Below are 24,703 nucleotides of genomic sequence, written 5' to 3'. Positions count from 1 at the left end.
TTTGGAAGAAATCTGTTGTCCAATGACGTTTTACTGTCCTCACTTTGACAGTGATAGGCATTAAGCTAAGCCAATCATCAATGAGGATGTTTCTGCCGTTGCCTCTATTGACATTGATTGACACATGATGTAACCAATAGTTGAAGCGATGATGCCCAAAGGGTGACAGGAGATGCTGGATTGTCTGATGGCGTGGGTGGAGGGGGAGAGGCTGGCTGATTACAGTCACGTGATTCGACGGAAAGATGGCTGCGCCGGTGGATGATGAGTTTGAAGACGCTCCAGATGTGGAGCCGCTAGAACCTACGCTGCTGAACGTTATTGAACAGCGCTCCCTCAGATGGATCTTTGTAGGAGGGAAAGGTGGGGTGGGCAAGACCACTTGCAGGTAAGGGGTAGAGATTATGCAAAACGGAGGTGGACTGAACCAAGTGGGTGCCTGTGACGGGGATATGTGTGGACGATACTATTTTTATATATAAAGAGGGGGGAGAGGTTGCATTGTGGAGCATAATGCAGCTGTAGGTAAGTCTGTGGGGGGTACTACATGGCCCAGCAGGCTTTGGTAATTTGCTTTCTGGGAAGTGTAGTCTTTAATAGTAACTGCCCCCTGCATTAGAGGAGCTCAGCTGTTAGGGGTCTGCCTGACAACCAGCTTGTTGACCGTTTCCAGTAGCAACAGACTTGTGACTTTAGCTAAGACGTACGGTCACATTGTTTCTTTTGGCCAAATTATTCACATATAACCCAATCCGGACTAGGAGGATCCAGCTGTACAGGGTGTGTTTGTAATCCGTAACCATGGAGACACATACGTCTGCCTAGGAGCTGCATACATAAAACAGTAGGATGTAGTGTCAATTAAGACAAGTCATGGGATAGGAAGAGATGACTGTCCTATCAGATATCTCATGTGTACGGGGGAGGATAGGGAGAGATGGCTGTCCTAGCAGATATCTCATGTGTACGGGGGAGGATAGGGAGAGATGGCTGTCCTAGCAGATATCTCATGTGTACAGGGGGGGGATAGGGAGAGATGGCTGTCCTAGCAGATATCTCATGTGTACGGGGGGATAGGGAGAGATGGCTGTCCTAGCAGATATCTCATGTGTACGGGGGGGATAGGAAGAGATGGCTGTCCTAGCAGATATCTCATGTGTACGGGGGGATAGGAAGAGATGGCTGTCCTAGCAGATATCTCATGTGTACGGGGGGATAGGAAGAGATGGCTGTCCTAGCAGATATCTCATGTGTACGGGGGGATAGGAAGAGATGGCTGTCCTAGCAGATATCTCATGTGTACGGGGGGGATAGGGAGAGATGGCTGTCCTAGCAGATATCTCATGTGTACGGGGGAGGATAGGGAGAGATGGCTGTCCTAGCAGATATCTCATGTGTACGGGGGGATAGGGAGAGATGGCTGTCCTATCAGATATCTCATGTGTACGGGGGAGGATAGGGAGAGATGGCTGTCCTAGCAGATATCTCATGTGTACGGGGGAGGATAGGGAGAGATGGCTGTCCTAGCAGATATCTCATGTGTACAGGGGGGGGATAGGGAGAGATGGCTGTCCTAGCAGATATCTCATGTGTACGGGGGGGATAGGAAGAGATGGCTGTCCTAGCAGATATCTCATGTGTACGGGGGGGATAGGAAGAGATGGCTGTCCTAGCAGATATCTCATGTGTACGGGGGGGATAGGGAGAGATGGCTGTCCTATCAGATATCTCATGTGTACGGGGGAGGATAGGGAGAGATGGCTGTCCTAGCAGATATCTCATGTGTACGGGGGAGGATAGGGAGAGATGGCTGTCCTAGCAGATATCTCATGTGTACAGGGGGGGGGGTAGGGAGAGATGGCTGTCCTAGCAGATATCTCATGTGTACGGGGGGGGATAGGAAGAGATGGCTGTCCTAGCAGATATCTCATGTGTACGGGGGGGATAGGAAGAGATGGCTGTCCTAGCAGATATCTCATGTGTACGGGGGGGATAGGGAGAGATGGCTGTCCTATCAGATATCTCATGTGTACGGGGGAGGATAGGGAGAGATGGCTGTCCTAGCAGATATCTCATGTGTACGGGGGAGGATAGGGAGAGATGGCTGTCCTAGCAGATATCTCATGTGTACAGGGGGGGGGATAGGGAGAGATGGCTGTCCTAGCAGATATCTCATGTGTACGGGGGGGATAGGAAGAGATGGCTGTCCTAGCAGATATCTCATGTGTACGGGGGGGATAGGAAGAGATGGCTGTCCTAGCAGATATCTCATGTGTACGGGGGGGATAGGGAGAGATGGCTGTCCTATCAGATATCTCATGTGTACGGGGGAGGATAGGGAGAGATGGCTGTCCTATCAGATATCTCATGTGTACGGGGGAGGATAGGGAGAGATGGCTGTCCTAGCAGATATCTCATGTGTACGGGGGAGGATAGGGAGAGATGGCTGTCCTAGCAGATATCTCATGTGTACAGGGGGGGGATAGGGAGAGATGGCTGTCCTAGCAGATATCTCATGTGTACGGGGGGGATAGGAAGAGATGGCTGTCCTAGCAGATATCTCATGTGTACGGGGGGGATAGGAAGAGATGGCTGTCCTAGCAGATATCTCATGTGTACGGGGGGGATAGGGAGAGATGGCTGTCCTATCAGATATCTCATGTGTACGGGGAGGATAGGGAGAGATGGCTGTCCTATCAGATATCTCATGTGTACGGGGGGAGGATAGGGAGAGATGGCTGTCCTAGCAGATATCTCATGTGTACGGGGGAGGATAGGGAGAGATGGCTGTCCTAGCAGATATCTCATGTGTACAGGGGGGGGGATAGGGAGAGATGGCTGTCCTAGCAGATATCTCATGTGTACGGGGGGATAGGGAGAGATGGCTGTCCTAGCAGATATCTCATGTGTACGGGGGGGATAGGAAGAGATGGCTGTCCTAGCAGATATCTCATGTGTACGGGGGGGATAGGAAGAGATGGCTGTCCTAGCAGATATCTCATGTGTACGGGGGGATAGGAAGAGATGGCTGTCCTAGCAGATATCTCATGTGTACGGGGGAGGATAGGGAGAGATGGCTGTCCTAGCAGATATCTCATGTGTACGGGGGGATAGGGAGAGATGGCTGTCCTAGCAGATATCTCCTGTGTACAGGGGGGGGGGGGGGGATAGGGAGAGATGGCTGTCCTAGCAGATATCTCATGTGTACGGGGGAGGATAGGGAGAGATGGCTGTCCTAGCAGATATTTCATGTGTACGGGGGGGGGGGGATAGGAAGAGATGGCTGTCCTAGCAGATATCTCATGTGTACGGGGGGGATAGGGAGAGATGGCTGTCCTATCAGATATCTCATGTGTACGGGGGAGGATAGGGAGAGATGGCTGTCCTAGCAGATATCTCATGTGTACGGGGGAGGATAGGGAGAGATGGCTGTCCTAGCAGATATCTCATGTGTACAGGGGGGGGGGATAGGGAGAGATGGCTGTCCTAGCAGATATCTCATGTGTACGGGGGGATAGGGAGAGATGGCTGTCCTAGCAGATATCTCATGTGTACGGGGGGATAGGAAGAGATGGCTGTCCTAGCAGATATCTCATGTGTACGGGGGGGATAGGGAGAGATGGCTGTCCTATCAGATATCTCATGTGTACGGGGGAGGATAGGGAGAGATGGCTTGTCCTAGCAGATATCTCATGTGTACGGGGGAGGATAGGGAGAGATGGCTGTCCTAGCAGATATCTCATGTGTACAGGGGGGGGGATAGGGAGAGATGGCTGTCCTAGCAGATATCTCATGTGTACGGGGGGATAGGGAGAGATGGCTGTCCTAGCAGATATCTCATGTGTACGGGGGGGATAGGAAGAGATGGCTGTCCTAGCAGATATCTCATGTGTACGGGGGGATAGGAAGAGATGGCTGTCCTAGCAGATATCTCATGTGTACGGGGGGATAGGAAGAGATGGCTGTCCTAGCAGATATCTCATGTGTACGGGGGGATAGGGAGAGATGGCTGTCCTAGCAGATATCTCCTGTGTACAGGGGGGGGGGGGGGGATAGGGAGAGATGGCTGTCCTAGCAGATATCTCATGTGTACGGGGAGGATAGGGAGAGCTGGCTGTCCTAGCAGATATCTCATGTGTACGGGGGAGGATAGGGAGAGATGGCTGTCCTAGCAGATATCTCATGTGTACGGGGGATAGGAAGAGATGGCTGTCCTAGCAGATATCTCATGTGTACGGGGGAGGATAGGGAGAGATGGCTGTCCTAGCAGATATCTCATGTGTACGGGGGGATAGGGAGAGATGGCTGTCCTAGCAGATATCTCCTGTGTACAGGGGGGGGGGGGGGGGATAGGGAGAGATGGCTGTCCTAGCAGATATCTCATGTGTACGGGGGAGGATAGGGAGAGCTGGCTGTCCTTGCAGATATCTCATGTGTACGGGGGGATAGGGAGAGATGGCTGTCCTAGCAGATATCTCATGTGTACGGGGAGGATAGGGAGAGATGGCTGTCCTAGCAGATATCTCATGTGTACGGGGAGGATAGGGAGAGATGGCTGTCCTAGCAGATATCTCATGTGTACAGGGGGGATAGGGAGAGATGGCTGTCCTAGCAGATATTTCATGTGTACGGGGGGGATAGGGAGAGATGGCTGTCCTAGCAGATATTTCATGTGTACGGGGGGGGATAGGGAGAGATGGCTTGTCCTAGCAGATATCTCATGTGTACGGGGGGATAGGGAGAGATGGCTGTCCTAGCAGATATCTCATGTATGGTTGGTCCATGATGGAGGCTGATCGCTCTGTGTCTCCCCTGCAGTTGCAGCCTGGCCGTCCAGCTATCTCGGATTCGGGAGAGTGTGCTGATCATATCTACAGACCCCGCTCATAACATCTCAGACGCCTTCGACCAGAAGTTCTCAAAGGTCCCCACCAAAGTGCGCGGCTATGATAATCTGTTTGCCATGGTAAGTTCAATACCTTCACTGTCTGTCTGTGTCATATCGATCTGTCTATTTAATCTCTATTTATCTCTGTCTATCTATCCTTGTATGTCTGTCTGTCTATCTATCTCTTGTCTTTGTCTATCTCTCTGTCCATCTATCTATGCCCTCCGTGCAGGAGATAGACCCCAGCCTGGGGGTGGCTGAGCTTCCTGACGAGATCTTTGAGGAGGACAATATGCTGAGTATGGGGAAGAAGATGATGCAGGAAGCCATGAGCGCCTTTCCTGGAATAGATGAAGCCATGAGCTACGGCAGGAGGAGAATAGAGGTGAGGGACGGCACACCGTGTCTGCGCTCAGCGGTCCCCTCCACTGTGTGCATAGAAGAGGCGCACAGTCCCGCCTGCTGACCTGTTATACCTCTTCATACAGCAATGAACACCACATTCCAGCTTTCACCCTCTTTAATATACTTAGTTTCAGTTCATCAACATTTTCAAGATCTCTGCTTGCTGGAACAATTTTATTGAAATCCATAGTCTGAAAACCCTTCCTGATCATGTGATGTTCACACATGTACATGGCTCCTTGCACTATGTCATAGCCAGAGTATCAGAATGTGATCAGCACAGGCTTCTATTCACTGACTGCAACATGCATGACATCTAGATTCCGAAATGATTGCTGATTTTGTCTATTTCACTTCAGGCTGGTGAAAGGGATGAATTTCTCAGTGGTGGTCTTTGATACGGCCCCCACTGGGCACACACTACGGCTTCTCAATTTTCCGACCATTGTGGAACGTGGCCTTGGAAGACTGATGCAGATCAAGAATCAGATCAGCCCATTTATATCTCAGGTAAAGCCTCCCCATCAGCTGCTGGTCTCAGTCCTGTGCCCACTGGGAGCCCCAATAATGACATCTCGTTCTTACTTCCCTCCCGCAGATGTGTAATATGTTAGGTCTTGGGGACATGAATGCTGACCAGCTGGCCTCTAAGCTAGAAGAGACTCTTCCCGTCATCCGGTCCGTCAGTGAGCAGTTCAAGGATCCGGTGAGATGTGCAACTAATGTGACACACTGACTGCATACGTTTACCTTAGGCCGCTGTTACAGTGGTGGCTGCTAGACGTCGCTGCCTGGTGCCCTGCCTCCCACTGTCTGCTTCCTGGCAGGTCTGGACGCTGAGTCCGCTCTGTCCCACCACGCAGGCTGCGGCCTGTTTGCCGTCTTATCCTGTCCTCTTGTGCCCCTAGAACATGCGCACACGCTCTCTCCAGCTCTTAAACAGCCAGCGAGCGCACACCCTAATCTTCACCAGCCAACTGGGTTGGCAACCCTGGGGTACCTAAGGCATCTTCCCCTGTGGGAAGGTGCCTGAGCAATAGGTTCTTTAGCTTGCTAAGTGCCTGTAAAGGTGTGCTGTATTCTTTCGTTTTGCCCATGTACTGACTTTTGCCGGCAGAGATCGTACAAACTTTTTTCCAGAAAAGTAAAAAGTAGTCCTCATAGCATTTTTGAAGAGTACGAAATAGGATACTGGACTGGTCATAACTTTTATTTTTCATCTCATCACCATGACGCGTAACAAGGAGATTGACCTCTGTAGGGGCAGGAACACCGAGAGGTTAAAACACCCCCCCTCCCTCCACCATACACCACTGTTTCCTGTCCCTACAGAGGCCAGAGGTCTCCTTGCCCGTCAGGGATATGAAGGATGAAGATGTTATTATTTTTTATGGAGTTCCCTGTGGGGAGGTGTCATGGAGATGTGGCGCTTATCTTTTCCGTGAGGTTCACCCGGCAGTCTCGTACTAATGCTGAGCAGGGGAGGCACAGGAGGACTTGCTCAGGTTAATCCGGAACGTTCTCCTCCTTGCCCCTCGTGGTTTAAGCTGGAGTGAGCGAACAGCGCATTAAGCGCTCTGAAACATCGTCACTTCCAGCGAGTCCAGGAAGTGACCCAGGAGGCGGTGTGCGGCGCGTGGCGTGCGGCATCCGGTGATCGGGGAGCCACGAGTGAGGACTGATCTGAGGTCTGGTGATCAATATGTCAGGTCCTGAGTGCTCGATGCTCCTTCTCTGCCTCCTATAAGTACCCTGCGGGGATTGTTTTTACCCAGACACTATATGGTTATTAAGGCACTGGGACATAAGGGGGGGTCACTCTTATTCTAGGAAAATGGGTGTTTTTTCTTTCCCTCTCTGGCTGGTGGTGCACGGTGGTGATTTGCACCTGGTTGCATTTTCTTTATAATTATCCTCCTGATTCTGGTCTGTTCTCGCCTCATAGTAAAGAGGCACAGAAGAAACCTAAAAAAAACTGCAAAATGTATTTCTTGTTTCAAGAAATTGCCGGATTTGTACCCTAAAAAAAAAAATCTGCAAGGATTGCATTGCAAACGTTGTCCGTGAGGAACGTGTCTCACTAAGGGACGAGTTCAGATCCATGATACAGGAGGAAATTAAGTTGTCTTCGCCCCAGGTGTCTGAGGCTAATCCGGGACTGTTGCCACCAAAACGGAAAGATTAATAGCATCCTCTCATCTGATTCTGAATGTTTGGGTGACTGTGCCTCTTCATCTAGACAATGGGAGGAGGAAGACCCTCTTTCGGAAGGAAGTAAAAAGTTCTACTTTGCGGCAGACGAAATGTCTGACCTTTTGAAAGCAGTAAGAGCCACCATAGGGGGTGGAAGAGTTTCAAAATGCGCATTTCATCCAGGAGGAGATGTTTGGTGGTTTAAGAGTTAAGAGCCAGAGTGTTTCCCATTAACGAAAATATCCGTGACATGGTTTTAGAGGAATGGTCCGAGAAGAGGCTAGGGGTGTCTAGGGATTCCAAGAGCCGTCTGTTATTTGATCCGGCAGATTAAAAAATATTTGACGAAATTCCTAAAATAGACGTTCAGGTGGCCAAAGTGAACAAAAAAACTTCATTGCCCTTTGAGGATGTGTCTTAGCTGAGAGACCCCATGGAAAGGAAAGTGGACAGTTTATTACATAAATCTTGGGAAGCGGCTATGTTTATTCTAAAATCCAACATTGCGGCAACCTCGGTCGCAAGGTCTATGTATCTTTGGTTGAATGAGTTGGAATCTCATCTAAGGAACAAGACTCCTAGGGACAAAATAATAAATTCCATCCCTCTTCTTCTTGAATCAGCAACGGCCGCCTTGGCAGATGCTTCTGCAGAATGTCAGATTTTCAGCCAAGGATGCGGGACTTTCCAATGCCGCCTGTCGAGCTCTTTGGAAGAAGTCGTGGTCAGGGGACAAGACTTCAAAGATGAAATTATGTTCCATCCCCTTTTCAGGGGAATGTTTTTGGCCCAGTTTTAGATAAAGTTCTGGAGAAAAGGCGTCGGATAAGAAAAAGGGCTTTCCTGAGGATAGACCATACAGGAGGAAAATTCCCTTTCGTTCCTTTTCGGGCCAAGATAAATCCTATAGGGGGAAAGAGAAGTCAGGACGCTGAAATTACCCTAAAGAGGGTAGGGGGAAAGGGTTTCTCCTTAATCTCCAGAATAAGTCCAGAGATGAGCAATGACGCCAGAGTAGGAGGGAGACTGAAGAATTTTCTTTCATCCTGGGAAAAGATAACATCGAATCCCTGGGCCCGGGAGGTAGTCAGAGTTGGCTACAAGATAGTTTTCTTCAGTTCCCCAGATAAGATTCCTGGTGACAGACCTGGGGTCCGTAAAATCACAGAAGAGCATTTAGCAGGGGGTCCAAGATCTAATAAAACTAGGAGTTGTTGTTCAGGTCCCAGTTCCACACCAGGGCCAGGGATTTTATTCCAGTCTTTTTCTAGTACAAGTACATAACTTACAGGCTATTTAGGATGGAATCCCTGGGGTCCATAATCCCCCTGATAAAAAAAAAAAAGGATGCGTTAATGTGCACAGTGGACTTAAAAGATGCGTACTACCACATCCCGATCCACCACAATTCCCAAAAGTTCTTAAGATTTGCCATAAGAGATCAGAGAGGCAACATTCACCATTTTCAATTTACAGCACTTTCGTTTGGTGAATACTCTGGGAGCAGAGGAGATCCCAAACTGGTGGTTGAGATGGTAGAGTATCTAAGACAATAAGAGCTAGTTTTAGTTTCATGTCTAGATGATTTTTTACTAGCAGGAGATACAGTAGACCGTTTGTTACCAGATCTAAACACCTTTCTATCCATGCTGGAAGAACTAGGCTGGATTGTAAATCTAGAAAAATCCTTTCTACAACCATCAACCAGCGTACGATTCCTGGAGTCATCCTGACTCTCGAGTACAGACCACTTTTCTGCCTCAGGGCAAAATCCAGTCTTTAAGGGAAAAGGTCAGAACCTTCCAGAGAAGGAGGGTCTGTTCCATAAGAGAAGCAATGAGTTTGTTGGGGACGTTGACATCATGCATTCCCTCCTTAACATGGAGTCAGCTACATTTCCGTACCATACAATCCTGGATTCTGGAAATCTGAGACAAACAACAAAAGTCTCTGAATCAGAAGGTTCCCATTCCAGGTACAGTGAAATCATCCCTGTGCTGGTGGAAGATCCACAGAAACCACTCCTAGGGGGTAGCCTGAAGAAATCACCTTATATGCAGATCAAGACGGATGCAAGGCCTGTCGGGCTGGGGAGCGAAAATTGGAGACTTTTATTACCAAGGCTCTTGGCCCCTATCGGTAAGCAGCCAATCCTCAAACTTCAGGAACTGAGTGTGGTGTGGGAATCCTTTGAACATGGCAGAGAGAGATTCTTCGGATCATCACCTGAGGATCCTTTCGGACAACACGACAGTTGCTTATCTCTCACACCAAGGAGGAACGAAATAAAGAAGCTTCTAGCTCTATCAAACAAAATTTTCTACTGGGCAGAGAAGAAAGTAAAATCTATCTCTGCGACCCATCTCATGGGATCTCTGAATCAAGAGGCGGACTATCTAATCCAAAGTAAAATAGACCAAACAGAATGGTCCCTGAACTTGGAGGTCTTCAAAATGATAGTCAACAGATGGTGGACTTCTCTTTCTACCTGTGAGGGCCTTATCAGGGTCATCTATATAGGTTAAGAGTTCCTGTCTGGGCCACCCCTTGCGGGGCTTTTTGGACCCCGTCCAGAGGATTTTGGTTATAGGGCGGACCAGGCCAAGCAGGGAGTTACTAGGGCTTACTCATTTACATGTGATACAGCCGTGCTCGGCCTGCAATCTTGGTCCAGTCCATCATTCATACCTGCTAATTTCTCTAGTTACTGGTCACGTTTCATGTACCAGTGTGTGTACGTTTGTATCTTATTTGTTGTGTGTCTGTAGGGGCCGTTGTTTTACTCCTTAATCATTAAAAGTCATATTTTAGTAGTTACTGCCCCCTTTATTTTAATTGTCTTGTTCTAAGAGCAGTAATCAGGGAGACACTCCTGTCTTCACCTGACTGACCACCTTTAGTCCATATTTCTTCAAAAGACAACAGCAAGGCGAAAAGATTCTGTTCCCTAGATCAAGGGGCAATCCTTGGGCGATGGATGCATTTGCCTCGACATAGGATTGGAGTCTGTGTTATGCTTTTCCACCCATACCGCTAATTCCGAGGGTGATTCAGAAAATCCAACAGGAAAGCTCAACAGTCATTCTGATGACCCTCTTTTGCTGAAAAGGAGTTGGTTCTCCTCCCTCAAAAACTTTCTATCTCCAGCCCTCTCACTCTTCCGCCTCAGGAAGGACCTTCTATATCAAGGTCCCATTCTACATCCTCACCCAGAGTTCCTAAGACTGACAGGTTGGATCCTGAGGTCGAAATACTAAGGCACCAAGGCCTCTCAGACAAGGTTACCTCCGCCATCTATTTGAAAATTTGGAAGAAGTTCTGTTCCTGGTCGGGGGAACCATCTCCAAACATTAAGGCCAAAAATACAGATGATCTTAGATTTCCTTGAACAAGGACTAGAGCTGGGCCTCAGACCCTCTACATTAAAAGTCCACTTATCGGCTCTCAGCTGTTTCTTCTATTCAGACTTAGCCAATCATAGATGGATCAGGAGGTTTATGAGGGCAGCATCTATACTGAGACCCACATTACAATCACGAGTCCCTTCCTGGACCCTTAACACCGTTCTAAATGGTCTAACAATGAGTCCGTTGGAACCTCTGAAAGACTGTCCACTCAAATTCCTATCTTTCAAAACAGCATTTCTAATTGCGATCACCTCTGCAAGGAGACTGAGTGAAATCCAGGCTATTTCCAGTAGGAAACCTTATCTTAAAATCTTGGAAGATAGAATAATGCTTAGGCTGGACCCGGGGTTCCTCTCTAAGGTGGTGTCAAATTTTTACAGGGTTTGTAATAGTCCAAAAAACAGTAGGGAATCTACCTTTCACTCTCTAGATGTTAGACATACGGTTTTGGAATATCTAGAATCTACTAAGAGTTTCGGAAGCCTTCTTATTCAGTTCTCTGGAAAGAATAGAGGTGAAAAAGTGTTCAGATCCTCCATTGCTAGGTGGATAAAAAACGCCATTACCTATTTGTTATAGTATGCAGGGGTTTTCTTGTCCCATTAGCTCTGGTTGAGTGAGCTTTTAAGTTATGTCCTGATCCCAAGCGGAGAAAGCAGGGGCCTCTTTGGAAGACATTTGTAAAGCGGCAACTTGGTCCAGTATGCATACTTTCATAAAGCACTACCATTTCGATTTTTCCAATACTTCTGAGTTGTCTTTTAGATGTTAAGTCCTCCAGGCAGTAGCCCTCCCTTAATGTTATAATTTTATATATCTGCTTGTTACGCCGTCATGGTGATGCCGGATCCGGCATTAATTTCCATAAAGATGTATTAATGCCGGATCCGTTACCAAGTGTTCCGGAAATTACCTTATCGCCGGATCCGGTTTTCCGGTCTGCGCATGCGTCGGGATTTTGAGCTTTTAAAAAAATTTCAATACCAGATCCGTTATTCCGGATGAGACGGATCTGGTATATCACCGGTAGGGATCGACCGATATTGATTTTTTAGGGCCGATACCGATACCGATAATTTGTGAACTTTCAGGCCGATAGCCGATAATTTATACCGATATTCTGGGAATTTTCATTTTTGAGAAAAAAAAAAAAATTCCACACCAAATCTGCTGAAAATTAATATGTTTATTGTTAATGTGTATTTTTTTTGTTTATTGTTAAAGTGTATTTTTTTTTTATAAATCTTTTTCATTTATACTTAATATTTTTGTGTTTTTTTTTTATAACTTTTAACCCCCTTAGGGACTAGAACCTTTGTCCTATTCACACCTGATAGATCTCTATCAGGGTGAATAGGATCTCACACTGTCCCTGCTGCTCTGTGCATAGTGCACACAGCAGCATGGAGCTGAACATGGCAGCCAGGGCTTCAATAGCGTCCTGGCTGCCATGGTAACCGATCGGAGCCCCAGGCTTACACTGCTGGGGCTCCGATCGGAGGAGCAGGGGAGAGGGGATCCTGTGGCCACTGCCACCAATGATTAATACTGGGTGGGGGGGGGGCGCACTGCGCCACCAATGTTTTTACTATTGGCCGGGATTGGGATGGGGGTGGGGGGCGCACTGCGCCACCAATGATTAATACTGGGGGGCTTGGGGGGGCGCACTGCGCCACCAATGAAGATAAGTCTCTCGATCATTCATATACAGGAGGCGGAAGCTGGCTGCAGAATCACATAGCCGGCTCCCGACCTCTATCAGCGGTAGCTGCGATCCGCGGCACCTGAGGAGTTAACTACCGCGGACCGCAGCTATTGCTCATAGAGGTCGGGAGCCGGCTATGTGATTCTGCCAGCCAGCTCCCGCCTCCTGTATATGAATGAATGAGAGGCTTATCTTCATTGGTGGCGCAGCGGCCACAAGCCCCTCCCCTTCTCTATGTTCTATCCCCTCATTGGCGGCAGCGGCAGCACAGGGGGAGGAGACACTGCTTCCTTCTCCCCTGTGCTGCGGAGGGAACACAGAGAGCACTGACAGCAGCGCGATCTGTGTTCCCCATACGTTATCGGTATATCGGCAAAATAGATGCCGATACCGATAACGTTCAAAATCCTCAATATCGGCCGATAATATCGGCCAAACCGATAATCGGTCGATCCCTAATCACCGGATCCGTCTAACGGATCCAGAAAAAAAAGCTATCTGTTTTTACACGGCTTACCGGATCCGTCAGGCAGTTCCGTTGCCGGAACTGCCTGCCAGATTCTAACAACGCTACTGTGAAAGTACCCTAATACTGCTCCTATGTACAAGAATATAACTACTATAATACTGCCCCCTATGTACAAGAATATAACTACTATAATACTGCTCCTATGTACCAAGAATATAACTACTATAATACTGCTCCTATGTACAAGAAATATAACTACTATAATACTGCTCCCATGTACAAGAATATAATTACTATAATACTGCTCCCATGTACAAGAATATAATTACTATAATACTGCCTCCTATGTACAAGAATATAACCTACTATAATCTGCTCCTATTGTACAGGAATAATAACTACTATAATACTGCCCCTATGTAACAGGAATATAACTACTATAATACTGCCCCCTATGTACAAGAATATAACTACTATAATACTGCCTCCTATGTACAAGAATATAACTACTATAATACCGCCCTCCTATGTACAAGAATATAACTACTATAATACCGCGCTACCTAGGTACAAGAATATAACTACTATAATACTGCCCCTATGTACAAGAATATAACTACTATAATACCGCCTCCTAGGTACAAGAATATAACTACTATAATACTGCCTCCTATGTACAAGAATATATCTACTATAATACTGCTCCTATATACAAGAATACAACTACTATAATACTGCCTCCTATGTACAAGAATACACAACTACTATAATACTGCCTCCATATGTACACGAATATAACTACTATAATACTGCTCCTATGTAAAAGAATTTTACTACTATAATACTGCTCCTATGTACAAGAATATAACTACTATTAATACTGCTCCTATGTACAAGAATATAACTCTACCTATAATACTTCTCTTATGGTACAAGAATATAACTACTATAATACTACCTCCTATGTACAAGAATATAACTACTATAATACTGCTCTATGTACAAGAATATAACTACTATAATACTGCTCCTATGTACAAGAATATAACTACTATATTACTGCTCCTATGTTACAAGAATATAACTACTATATACTGCTCCTATGTACAAGTATATAACTACTATAATACTGCTACTATGTACAAGAATATAACTACTATAATACTGCTCCTATGTACAAGAATATAACTACTATAATACTGCTCCTATGTACAAGAATATAACTACTATAATACTGCCCTCCTATGTACAAGAATATAACTACTATAATACTGCTCCTCTGTACAAGATATAACTACTATAATACTGCTCCTATGTACAAGAATATAACTACTAATAATACTGTTCTATGTACAAGAATATAACTACTATAATACTGCTCCTATGTACAAGAATATAACTACTATAATACTGCCTCCTATGTACAAGAATATAACTACTATAATACTGCTTCCTATGTACAAGAATATAACTACTATAATACTGCCTCCTATGTACAAGAATATAACTACTATATACTGCCTCCTATGTACAAGAATATAACTACTATAATACTGCTCCTATGTACAAGAATATAACTACTATAATACTGCCTCTATGTACAAGAATATAACTACTATAATACTGCCTCCTATGTACAAGAATATAACTACTATAATACTGCCTGCTACTGGTGATTGACCCCTTGCTTGTTTTCTCTCGTCCTCAGGAGCAGACCACCTTCATTTGTGTCTGTATTGCTGAGTTCCTGTCACTGTATGAGACTGAGCGGCTGATCCAGGAGTTGGCTAAGTGTAAAATAGACACACACAATATTATCGTCAACCAGTTGGTATTTCCTGAACCCGAGAAACCGTGCCGTATGTGCGACGCCAGGCACAAGATTCAGTCCAAATACCTGGACCAGGTAAGCAATACATGAGAGGACTGCTTTTAAAGAGGGTATTTGGGTGAGATTACTGTGTAGTGCTGTATTACTCCTGCTTGGCGGTGGGGGATGGCTGAGGTTACAGTGAACAGATATAGAAATCCTGGTGTGTTTGCAGTTGCTAAGTGGCAGTGACTTTTGGGTGTAATACCTTCCTGTTGTCTCTAGGTGTCACCCAAGGGCTATTGCTAAATTATCCTAAGTGATCACTCTTCTCTTGCTTCTAGATGGAGGATCTGTATGAAGATTTCCATATTGTGAAACTTCCCCTTCTTTCCTCATGAGGTCCGGGGTGCAGAAAATGTCACTACCTTCTCTAAACCTTCTCTCGAACCCGTACAAGCCTCCCAGCGGGAAATAAGATGTCGAGGGGGCTGGGTGACAACCTTTGATAAATACTGCAGAGACACATTACACCCCTCTGACTGACCAGATTCGGATCCATCCCTCCCAGAACCGCCTGCCATCTTCCCACCCATCACGTCCCGATATCATTTTGGGAGGGGTCTATTTATTTTCAGGTTTTGGGGACCCATCCGCTTTGCCCTCTCTCTATCTCTGTTTTGTCTCTGTCTCTTCATCTCATACAGAATTCTACACCATGACCTCCACCTGGACTGTAGTCACTAACCGGGCATCAGCCGTAAACCCGTCACCTTCCTGAATGTTACAGTGTGTAGAGCTCCGGGCAGGATGAGTATTAAACTCTGTTTATACGAAACTATGTCGTGTTGTGTTGTCATTATCGGTTGCAGAGATAAGGGGAGGCGCCGCTGCTCCTGCTGTAGATAAATTCTCAGCCAGGGTGAGTGCTTCTTTTAAGCCTTCATTTCTCAGGCTGTGTAGCAGCTAAGAGGACACAAGCGTGGTCCTTGTTTGAGGGCTGGCAATTTAAACAAAACCTGGATCACAGCATTAGCTCCTCTGTATCGGGAGATATAGCCTTTCTAAAATCGTGTTCGGAGTGACAGCAGCGGAAAGTGAAATAAAGTTTCAGCTTCTTTAACTCCAGACTTGATTTCTAAAGGCTATATCTCCCTGCCGATATCAGCTAATGCGTCTTGGTCTTGTTTTAAGGTTTAGACTGTTAGCTTTTAAACAAGACCACATCTCTAGATCTTAAACAGCCCAAGACATGAAGGCTTAAAGCAGCCCCCCATTTCAGACCGCTGTGATCTCAGCCAGCTTGAGGAAAAAAAGAGGAAGACAATGGGGGAGAGTAAAAATATCCTCTCAGGAGTCCAAGGGGAGAGTAACATGCACAGAAGCCTATGTTATCTATCCCCTCTTCTCCATCAATCAGAACTACACACTACACTCTGGCACTTGTCTATACTACAGATTGGTGGGTTTTCCTGTCGGGCTGCTCAGCCATGATGACCTATCGTAGGCAGGATCACATCATTACTATCTATTGTAGAGCAGTGTAGTGGTGCTCTGCCCCCTCACCCCTCCTAGGCAGCTCTGCAAGTGGTGGAAACCAGTCCTGCTTATTTTCTAGGACAGGATGGTGGCGGTCATTGTAAATCATTCCCAGAGAATCCCTTTTAAGGCTAAATGCCTTTTAAGAGGGGTTAACCATCTATCCACAAGGGTAGGTGACCGGTATCTGGTCATTGGGGGTTCCACTGCTGAGAACCCCACATATCACAAGGATCTGTGTGAATGGAGCAGTGGTCGGACATATACACACTGGTGTCTTGTGCAGTCGGAGTGTTCAGCACAGACCCTGCTCCAGTACTGAGGAAATCTCCTGGGTCACTCTCCCAGGACACGCCGTATCAGCAGGACTCTCTCGCTCCCCCCCGCCCCTCTGTGTTTTGATTTTTCCGCTTAATTTGCGTTAAACAAAGCACCAGGGGGAGCCGTCTGAGCCCCTTACATAACCCAGCGCCCGCCCTCATACCAGGGCACTGCTCACTGCAGGGACCCTCGTCCATGGGTCGTACCAAGAAGGCATCACACATGAAGATACAACAGCTCACGTGAACGGGTTCGATACAGTATTACACAGTGTCGTGGTAGGCTGAGATACACCAACTCATTAGACAGTATCGAACATGATGGGCTTAGATACAACAGCTCTGCAGACAGTATCACACATGGTAAGCTTAGATATGCTGGCTCAGCAGATGGTATCACACATATGCTTAGATACAGTGGCTCAGCAGACCGTGTCATGCAATTGTCTTAGATACATTAAGCAGACAAAACACAGGATATACTTAGATATACGGCTCAGCACACCGTATCACACGTGATAAGCTTAGATAAAGTGGCTCTGAGGACAGTATCGCACATGGAAAGGTTAGATACACTGGTTCTGCACACAGTATCGCATAGGATAGTCCTAGGTACACCAGGCATGGAAGGTGTAGATGTGCAGGCATAGCAGACATCATCGCGTAACAGGCTTAGATACATCAGTTCAGCTGACAGTATCTCAATTAACAGGCTTATCCATCTGTTCACTTGACAGGATCACATATAACAGGTTTGGATACATCAGTTCTGGCAGCATTACATATAACAGGCTTAGATACATCAGTTCAGCTGACAGTATCATATATAATAGGCTTAGATACATCCATTCAGCTGACAGTATCACATACAGAAGCCCATAGGTCTGACCACGGCCCATCAATGCAAAATAATAAGAAATCGGGCAGCACACTCACATGAAACATAGAGGTGTCTATCCACCCATACGTTCCAGCTCTATACTGGAGCCTTTCTCAAGCAACAAGTGGTTACAACATATTTATACAAAAAGTGCATGTGCATCAAATGAGTAATTAATAAATAATCATATAAAAAAAAATCATCTATAGTGCAAAACATACATATGTGATGATGATTCCAGAAATTGTCATACGTGATTGTCCAAACATAGTGATACATGATACAAATTGTAAAATGCATAAAAAGTGATAAATTCATATAAATGCCAAAATGACCCTCACATGTGTAATAAGTCAATATAAATTAGTGTCATTAGTTGGCAGAAAGGGAGGAGACTTGGATACATCAGTTTTGGCAGCCTCACATCCAGTCTTGATCAAAAGTTTAAGACCACTTGAAAAATGGCAAAAAAATCATATTTAGCATGGCTGGATCTTAACAAGGTTCCAAGTAGAGCTTCAACATGCAACAAGAAGAAATGGGAGTGAGACAAAACATTTTTTGAGCATTCAATTTAATGAAAACAACGAATAAACTGAAACAGGCTGTTTTTCAGCTGATCGAAATTTTAGGACCACATGCCTTGATAAGGCCAAATCTGTGCAAAGATGTGGATTCATTGTCATTTCCTGTCAGGTAGTCACACGTTGTGATGGCAAAGGCAAAAGAACTCTTTTTGAACGTGGTCGGGTTGTTGAACTGCAAAAGCAGGGTCTCTCACAGCGCGCCAAGTGGAAGACCCAAAAATATTTCACCAGCACTGAGCCGGAGGATCCAATTGGCTGTCCGTCAAGACACTGGACTATCCTCGACCCAAATTAAGGCCCTTACTGGTGCTGACTGCGGCCCCATAACCATCAGACGGCATCTGAGACTGAAGGGCTTCAAAAACAAAAAACGTCTTCAAAGACCTCGTCTACTTGAACGCCACAGAACTGCTCGTTTGGAATCTGCAAGAGAGCACCAAACATGGGACATTCAAAGGTAGAAGAAAGTTTTATTCTCTGATGAGAAAAAATTTAACCTTGATGGTTTCCAACGTTACTGGCATGACAAGCAGATCCCACCTGAGATGTTTTCTACGCGCCACAGTGGAGGGGGCGCCATAATGGTCTGGGGTGCTTTTTACTTCAGTGGCACTATGGAGCTTCAGGAAGTGCAGGGGCGTCAAACGGCCGCTGGCTATGTCCAGATGTTGCAGAGAGCATTCTTCATGACTGAGGGCCCTCGTCTGTGTGGTAACGACTGGGTTTTTCAACAGGACAATGCTACAGTACACAATGCCCGCAGGACAAGGGACTTCTTCCAGGAGAATAACATCACTCTTTTGGCCCATCCTGCGTGTTCCCCTGATCTAAATCCAATTGAGAACCTTTGGGGATGGATGGCAAGGGAAGTTTACAAAAATGGACAACCGTTCCAGACAGTAGATGGCCTTCGTGCGGCCATCTTCACCACTTGGAGAAATGTTCCCACTCACCTCATGGAAACGCTTGCATCAAGCATGCCGAAACGAATTTGGAAGTGATAAACAATAACGGCGGAGCTACTCATTACTGAGTTCATGTTTGGAAGTTGGATTTCTGTTTTGGGGGGGTTTAGTTTTTTTTTGGAAGTGTGGTCCTAAACTTTTGATCAGCTGAAAAACAGCCTGATTCAGTTTTTTCGTTGTTTTCATTAAATTGAATGGTCAAAAAATGTTTTGTCTCACTCCCATTTCTTCTTGTTGCATGTTGAAGCTCTACTTGGAACCTTGTTAAGATCCAGCCATGCTAAATATGATTGTTTGCCATTTTTCAAGTGGTCTTAACCCCTTGAGATCTTACAGCAGAAGGAGGGGGGAGGGAGGGAGAGCGAGAGGCGGCACAGAGGATTAGGAGGCGGCGCAGAAGTCCGGAAAGGCAGCACTGGGAACAAACGGCGGTGGGAGCGGCGGGCACCTTGCACCCATTAACATCCCCTTGGGCACCTTATTTGTTTGACTGACAGGTTAGTAATAGCTGTTTTTTAGCTAAATAAGCCCACAGATGACATTTAGAAGCCCACATTAGGAATCGTGAAGACGCCCTGAACATCAGCATATGTTTAGCTGACAGGGGTCAAACCTGGTGACAGAATCCCTTTAAGGACCTATGACGTACCGGTACGTCATAGGTTTAAAACGCGATTGCGTATCGCCCATCGCAGAAAACCGCAGGTCAATTCAGACCTGCAGTTTGCTGAGTTTCCGGTCCATTCGGGTCTCCGGTGACCCGATGAACCGGAAAAAGACTGTGATCGGTGGTGTGATTACACACCACCAATCACAGTCCGAGCATTTGGGAGAGGCGGTGCTGGCCGTGGTGCTGAATGCCACTGTCCAGGGTGCTGATTGGTGCAGGAAGAGAGGCGCGAGATTCAAACTTCCAGCGCTCCTCTCTCCCCTCCTCTTCCTGTTCAGCACCTGCACCGTCCTCACCAGGCTCCTGCAATCACCCCCATCGGCACCCATCACCCTCCTGCACCTATCACCCTCCAGGTAGGTTAGGGTCAGTGAGATAGGCAGGGATAGAAGGGAAAAGTTAGTTAGGAAAAAAAAAAAACACTTTATCTAAACTTATTATTTTCTAGCTTTGAGACCCTAGACTTCCCCCCCCCTGCCACTTGACCTGCGGTTTTCTAAGATCGCCCTGGGGCTCGTACTGGTTTCCCGGCCCACCAAATAAGCCCACCGAAGCCCCCTGCCGGTGAACTTAGCTGGTGTCCCCCAGTGGATTTTGAGCCTGAGATTCCGGATTTTGTTGGCAATCCAGGAATCCAGATTCCCACAGTGGGATTCACTAAAATGGACTTTTTTTTTTTTTTTTTTCAGTGACCCATTTGTGAATCTGATGGTGGAGCAGACGAAACTGTACGCCCAGCAGTTCGTTGCTCAGCACCCGGGCTCCTTTTTGGCTAGACCCGGTGGCTGGAAGCCCGTGAGTGCAGCCGAGATGAGGACATTTTGGGGCCTCGTGCTGCACATGGGTCTAGTGCAAAAACCCAGTGTCAGGCAATACTGGAGTGGGGACGTCCTATACCAGACCCCACTCTACAGTATGGTCATGAGACGTCCCCGATTTGAGGTCATCTGGAAATGTCTGCATTATTCAGACAATGCAGCATGTGTCGTCCCCCCCCCCCCCCCCCCCCGAGGTGATCCTGCCTATGACCGTCCGGTCATCGATCACTTCGGGGCCAAATTTGCACAGGCCTACGTACCTGGAAGGGAGGTCGCGGTTGATGAGTCTCTCGTTGCGTTCAAGGGGAGACTCAGTTTCTGCCAATACATTCCCACTAAGCGGGCGAGGTATGGCGTGAAGCTGTACAAAATTTGTGAGAGTACCTCAGGGTACACTTACAAATTTCGTGTGTACGAGGGGCGAGATTCCCGTATTCAACCCCCAGAATGTCCCCCAGACTCTGGGTGTTAGCGGGAAACTCGTGTGGGACTTTATGTACCCACTGCTAGATAAGGGTTACCACCTGTACGTGGATAACTTTTATACTAGCATTCCCTTGTTCAGGTCCCTTGCCGCCAGATCCACGTTCGCTTGTGGGACCGTTCGGAAAAATCAGCGCGGCCTCCCTGCCCACCCCCTCCAGGTACCTATCCCCAGGGGTGAGACCCGTGCCCTTACCAGTGGAAACCTGTTGCTGGTCAGGTATAAGGACAAGAGGGATGTCCTTATGCTGTCCACAATTCACGGTAATGGCATCACCCCTGTCCCTGTGCGAGGTACCGCGGCAACGGTCCTCAAGCCCGATTGTATCGCCGACTACAATCGGTATATGGGAGGAGTTGATCTCTCTGATCAAGTCCTCAAGCCATATAATGCCATGCGCAAAACCCAGGCATGGTACAAAAAAGTTGCGGTCTACTTGGTGCAGGTTGCCTTGTACAACTCTTTTGTACTATCCCGAAGCGCTGGCAGCACAGGGACATTCCTCCAATTCTATGAGGCAGTCCTCAAGGACCTGATTTTTTCAGACCGGGAAAGAGCAGGGGGAGGGGGGCCGCTGCGGTGCACAGCGCACAGCTCCCATGCCCCGCCGCAATATTCAGCTACAGTGCGGTAGCTAAGGCTAAAAAGTCTTGTTGGTCACTGAGTGCTGCTTGGGCCCCCCAGGAGCAACTGGGCTCGGTTGCCCTGCGGTAAAGACGGCCCTGCATATGGGGTGTTTTTGCAAACTACAGAATCAGGGCAACCCATATTGAGTTTTGTTTGGCAGTTAACCCTTACTTTATTACTGGAAAAAATGGGTTAAAATGGAAAATTTTCCCAAAAATTTAAATTCCAAGATTGTTTCTCCATCTGCCATTAACTCTTGTGGAACACCTAGAGGGTTAACAAAGTTTGTAAACCCAGTTTTGAATACCCTGAGGGGTGTACTTTTTAGATGGAGTCACTTTTTTGGAATTTCTATTCTAGGGGTGCAACGGGGCCGGGGGGCTTGAAATGGGACATGGTATAAACAAAACCAGTCCTGCAAAATCTGCCTTGCAAAAACAATATGGCGTTCCCCTCCTTCTATGTCCTCCCGTTTGGCCAAATAGTAGTTTACGACCACATATGGGGTGTTTCTGCAAACTACAGAATCAGGGCAACCCATATTGAGTTTTGTTTGGCAGTTAACCCTTGCTTTGTTCCTGGAAAAAATGGATTATATTGGAAAATTTTCCAAAAAATCGAAATTCTTAAATTTTATGTCCATTTGCCATGAAGTCTTGTGGAAGACCTAAAGTCTTAACAAAGTTTGTAAAATCAGTTTTAAATACCTTGAGGGGTGTAGTTTCTAAAATGTTTTTTTTTGGATGATTTCTATTATGTAAGCCTCGCAAAGTGACTTCAGACCTGAACTGGTCCATAAAAAGTGGGTATGGAAAATTTCAGAAAAATTTCGAAATTTGCTTCTAAACTTCTAAGCTATGTAACATCCTCAAAAAATAAAATATCATTCCCAAAATGATACAAACATGAAGTAGACACATGGGGAATGTACAGTCATCACAATTTTTGGGGGTATTACTATGTATTACAGAAGTAGAGAAACTGAAACTTTGAAATTTGCTAATTTTTCAAAATTTTTGGTAAATTTGTTATTTTTTATGCAAAATAAATTTACTTTTTTGACCCATTTTTAGCAGTGTCATGAAGTACAATATGTGATGAAAAAACTATCTCAGAACGGCCTGGATAAGTCAAAGCGTTTTAAAGTTATCAGCACTTAAAGTGACACTAGTCAGATTTGCAAAAAATGGCCAAGTCCTAAAGGTGAAATAGGGCTGAGTCCTTAAGGGGTTAAACTTTTGATCAGGACTGTATAACAGGCTTAGGCTACTTTCACATTAGCGTTTTTACTGGATCCGTCAGGGATCAGCAAAAACGCTTCCGTTACTGATAATACAACCGTCCGTTATGAACGGATCCGGTTGTATTATCTGTAACATGGCCAAGACGGATCCGTCATGAACTCCATTGAAAGTCAATGGAGGACGGATTCTCTTTCTATTGTGTCAGAGAAAACAGATCCGTGCCCATAGACTTGCATTGGGGGTCATGATGGATCCGTCTTGCTCCGCATCCCTGGACGGAAAGCAAAATACAGCATGTTGCGGTTTGCTCTCCGGTCTGGGAACGCAACTAAACGGAACGGAATGCATTTTGGAGCGCTCCATTCTGTTCAGTTTTGTTCCCATTGACAATGAATAAGGACAAAACTGAAGCGTTTTTTTTTCCAGTATTGAGCCCCTCTGACGGATCTCAATACCGGAAAACTAAAACGCTAGCGTGAAAGTCGCCTTAAGATACATCAGTTCACCTGACATTATTACTTCTAACAGGCTTAGATACAGGAGTTCGGCTGATGGTATCTCAATCAGATCCATCTGTTCACTTGACAGTATCACATATAACAGACTTGGATACATCAGTTCTGGCAGCATCACATATAACAGGCTTAGATACATCCCGTTCAGCTGACAGTATCGTATATAATAGGCTTAGATACATCAGTTCTGTTGACAGTATCACTTGTAACAGGCTTAGATACATCAGTTTTGGCAGCATCACATTCAGATAAAGGGCTCATGCACATAAACGTGTGCCGGCCGTGCCCGTATTGCGGCCTGCAATCATTTGAATGGGTCAGCAATCCGGACGATATGGAGCGCTTCCGTGGCATTTCGCTCCAAGCCTCCGCACCTCAAAGAAATAGAACATGTTCATTCAAGTTGAATGTGTCCGAATCCCTCAGCGCAGGCCACGCGGACGGTACCCATGCATTAGGGACTGCAATTTGTGGTCCCCAATGCATGGCATGGGCGGAACATGTCGTGTGCATGGGCCCTAAGAATCCAAGAAGCCTCACTGTGACGTACTTCCTATTCCCAATCCCCATTCCGGACCGGTCTACTTACTTACTACTTACCTTCTCCACTCCCAGCAGCGGTGCGGTGATGTCATCGCTCATTCTTCTCTCCAGTTGTTTTTTCGTTTGCATGTTAAAAGAAATCCTTTTGTATGGAAGTGAGATGTGGGGTAGAGTCACCTCACACATCACAAGTAATGACTGATGGGGGTAGTAGTGGGCGCCTGGTTGAAATACACATCCTTGTATGTGTACCTTTACACCTAGGGGGTCATTTATTAAACAGAAATACACCTAAATTAGGGCGTATTTCTGGTGCAGACTGCGGTGCACTCATGCCAGGTCTACAAAAGGGGACGGACGCAGGTCCGTCTCATTTACCATTTTCTATGGCTGTTTTAGGCGTAGAAAATGGTCTAAATGTAAACCAGCAAGGAAGCTGTGCTACACTGAAGTTATGGAGAGGCCGGCGCCTCTTCATAACTTCGCCAGATCCATTGTCTAAAACACCAGTCTTAATAAATGACCCCCCTAGACTTCTCACGTGGCCTTGAGCAATAATTACAGCTTGACAACGACGTTTCCTGCTGTTCACAAGTCGACTTACAGTCCGCTGAGGCATGGCATCCCACTCTTC

General features: G+C 46.4%; 1 protein-coding gene across 1 annotated transcript; it reads left to right on the top strand.

The window, feature by feature from the left end:
- Positions 1 to 219: 219 nt before the first annotated feature.
- Positions 220 to 15,718, top strand: GET3 (guided entry of tail-anchored proteins factor 3, ATPase). Its single transcript, XM_040415052.1, is given in 9 exon segments — positions 220 to 388; positions 4,819 to 4,966; positions 5,121 to 5,263; positions 5,647 to 5,803; positions 5,892 to 5,999; positions 14,776 to 14,973; positions 15,222 to 15,269; positions 15,271 to 15,315; positions 15,317 to 15,718. Coding segments are annotated over 9 exon segments (1,029 nt in total). The 5' UTR covers positions 220 to 245; the 3' UTR covers positions 15,356 to 15,718.
- The last annotated feature ends 8,985 nt before the right edge of the window (positions 15,719 to 24,703 follow it).

The sequence above is a fragment of the Bufo bufo genome, chromosome 1, assembly GCF_905171765.1.
Source record: "Bufo bufo chromosome 1, aBufBuf1.1, whole genome shotgun sequence".
Taxonomy (NCBI): Eukaryota; Metazoa; Chordata; class Amphibia; order Anura; family Bufonidae; genus Bufo; species Bufo bufo.
Note: the sequence above shows the minus strand (reverse complement) of the source record. Positions and strands in the feature narration are given on the sequence as shown.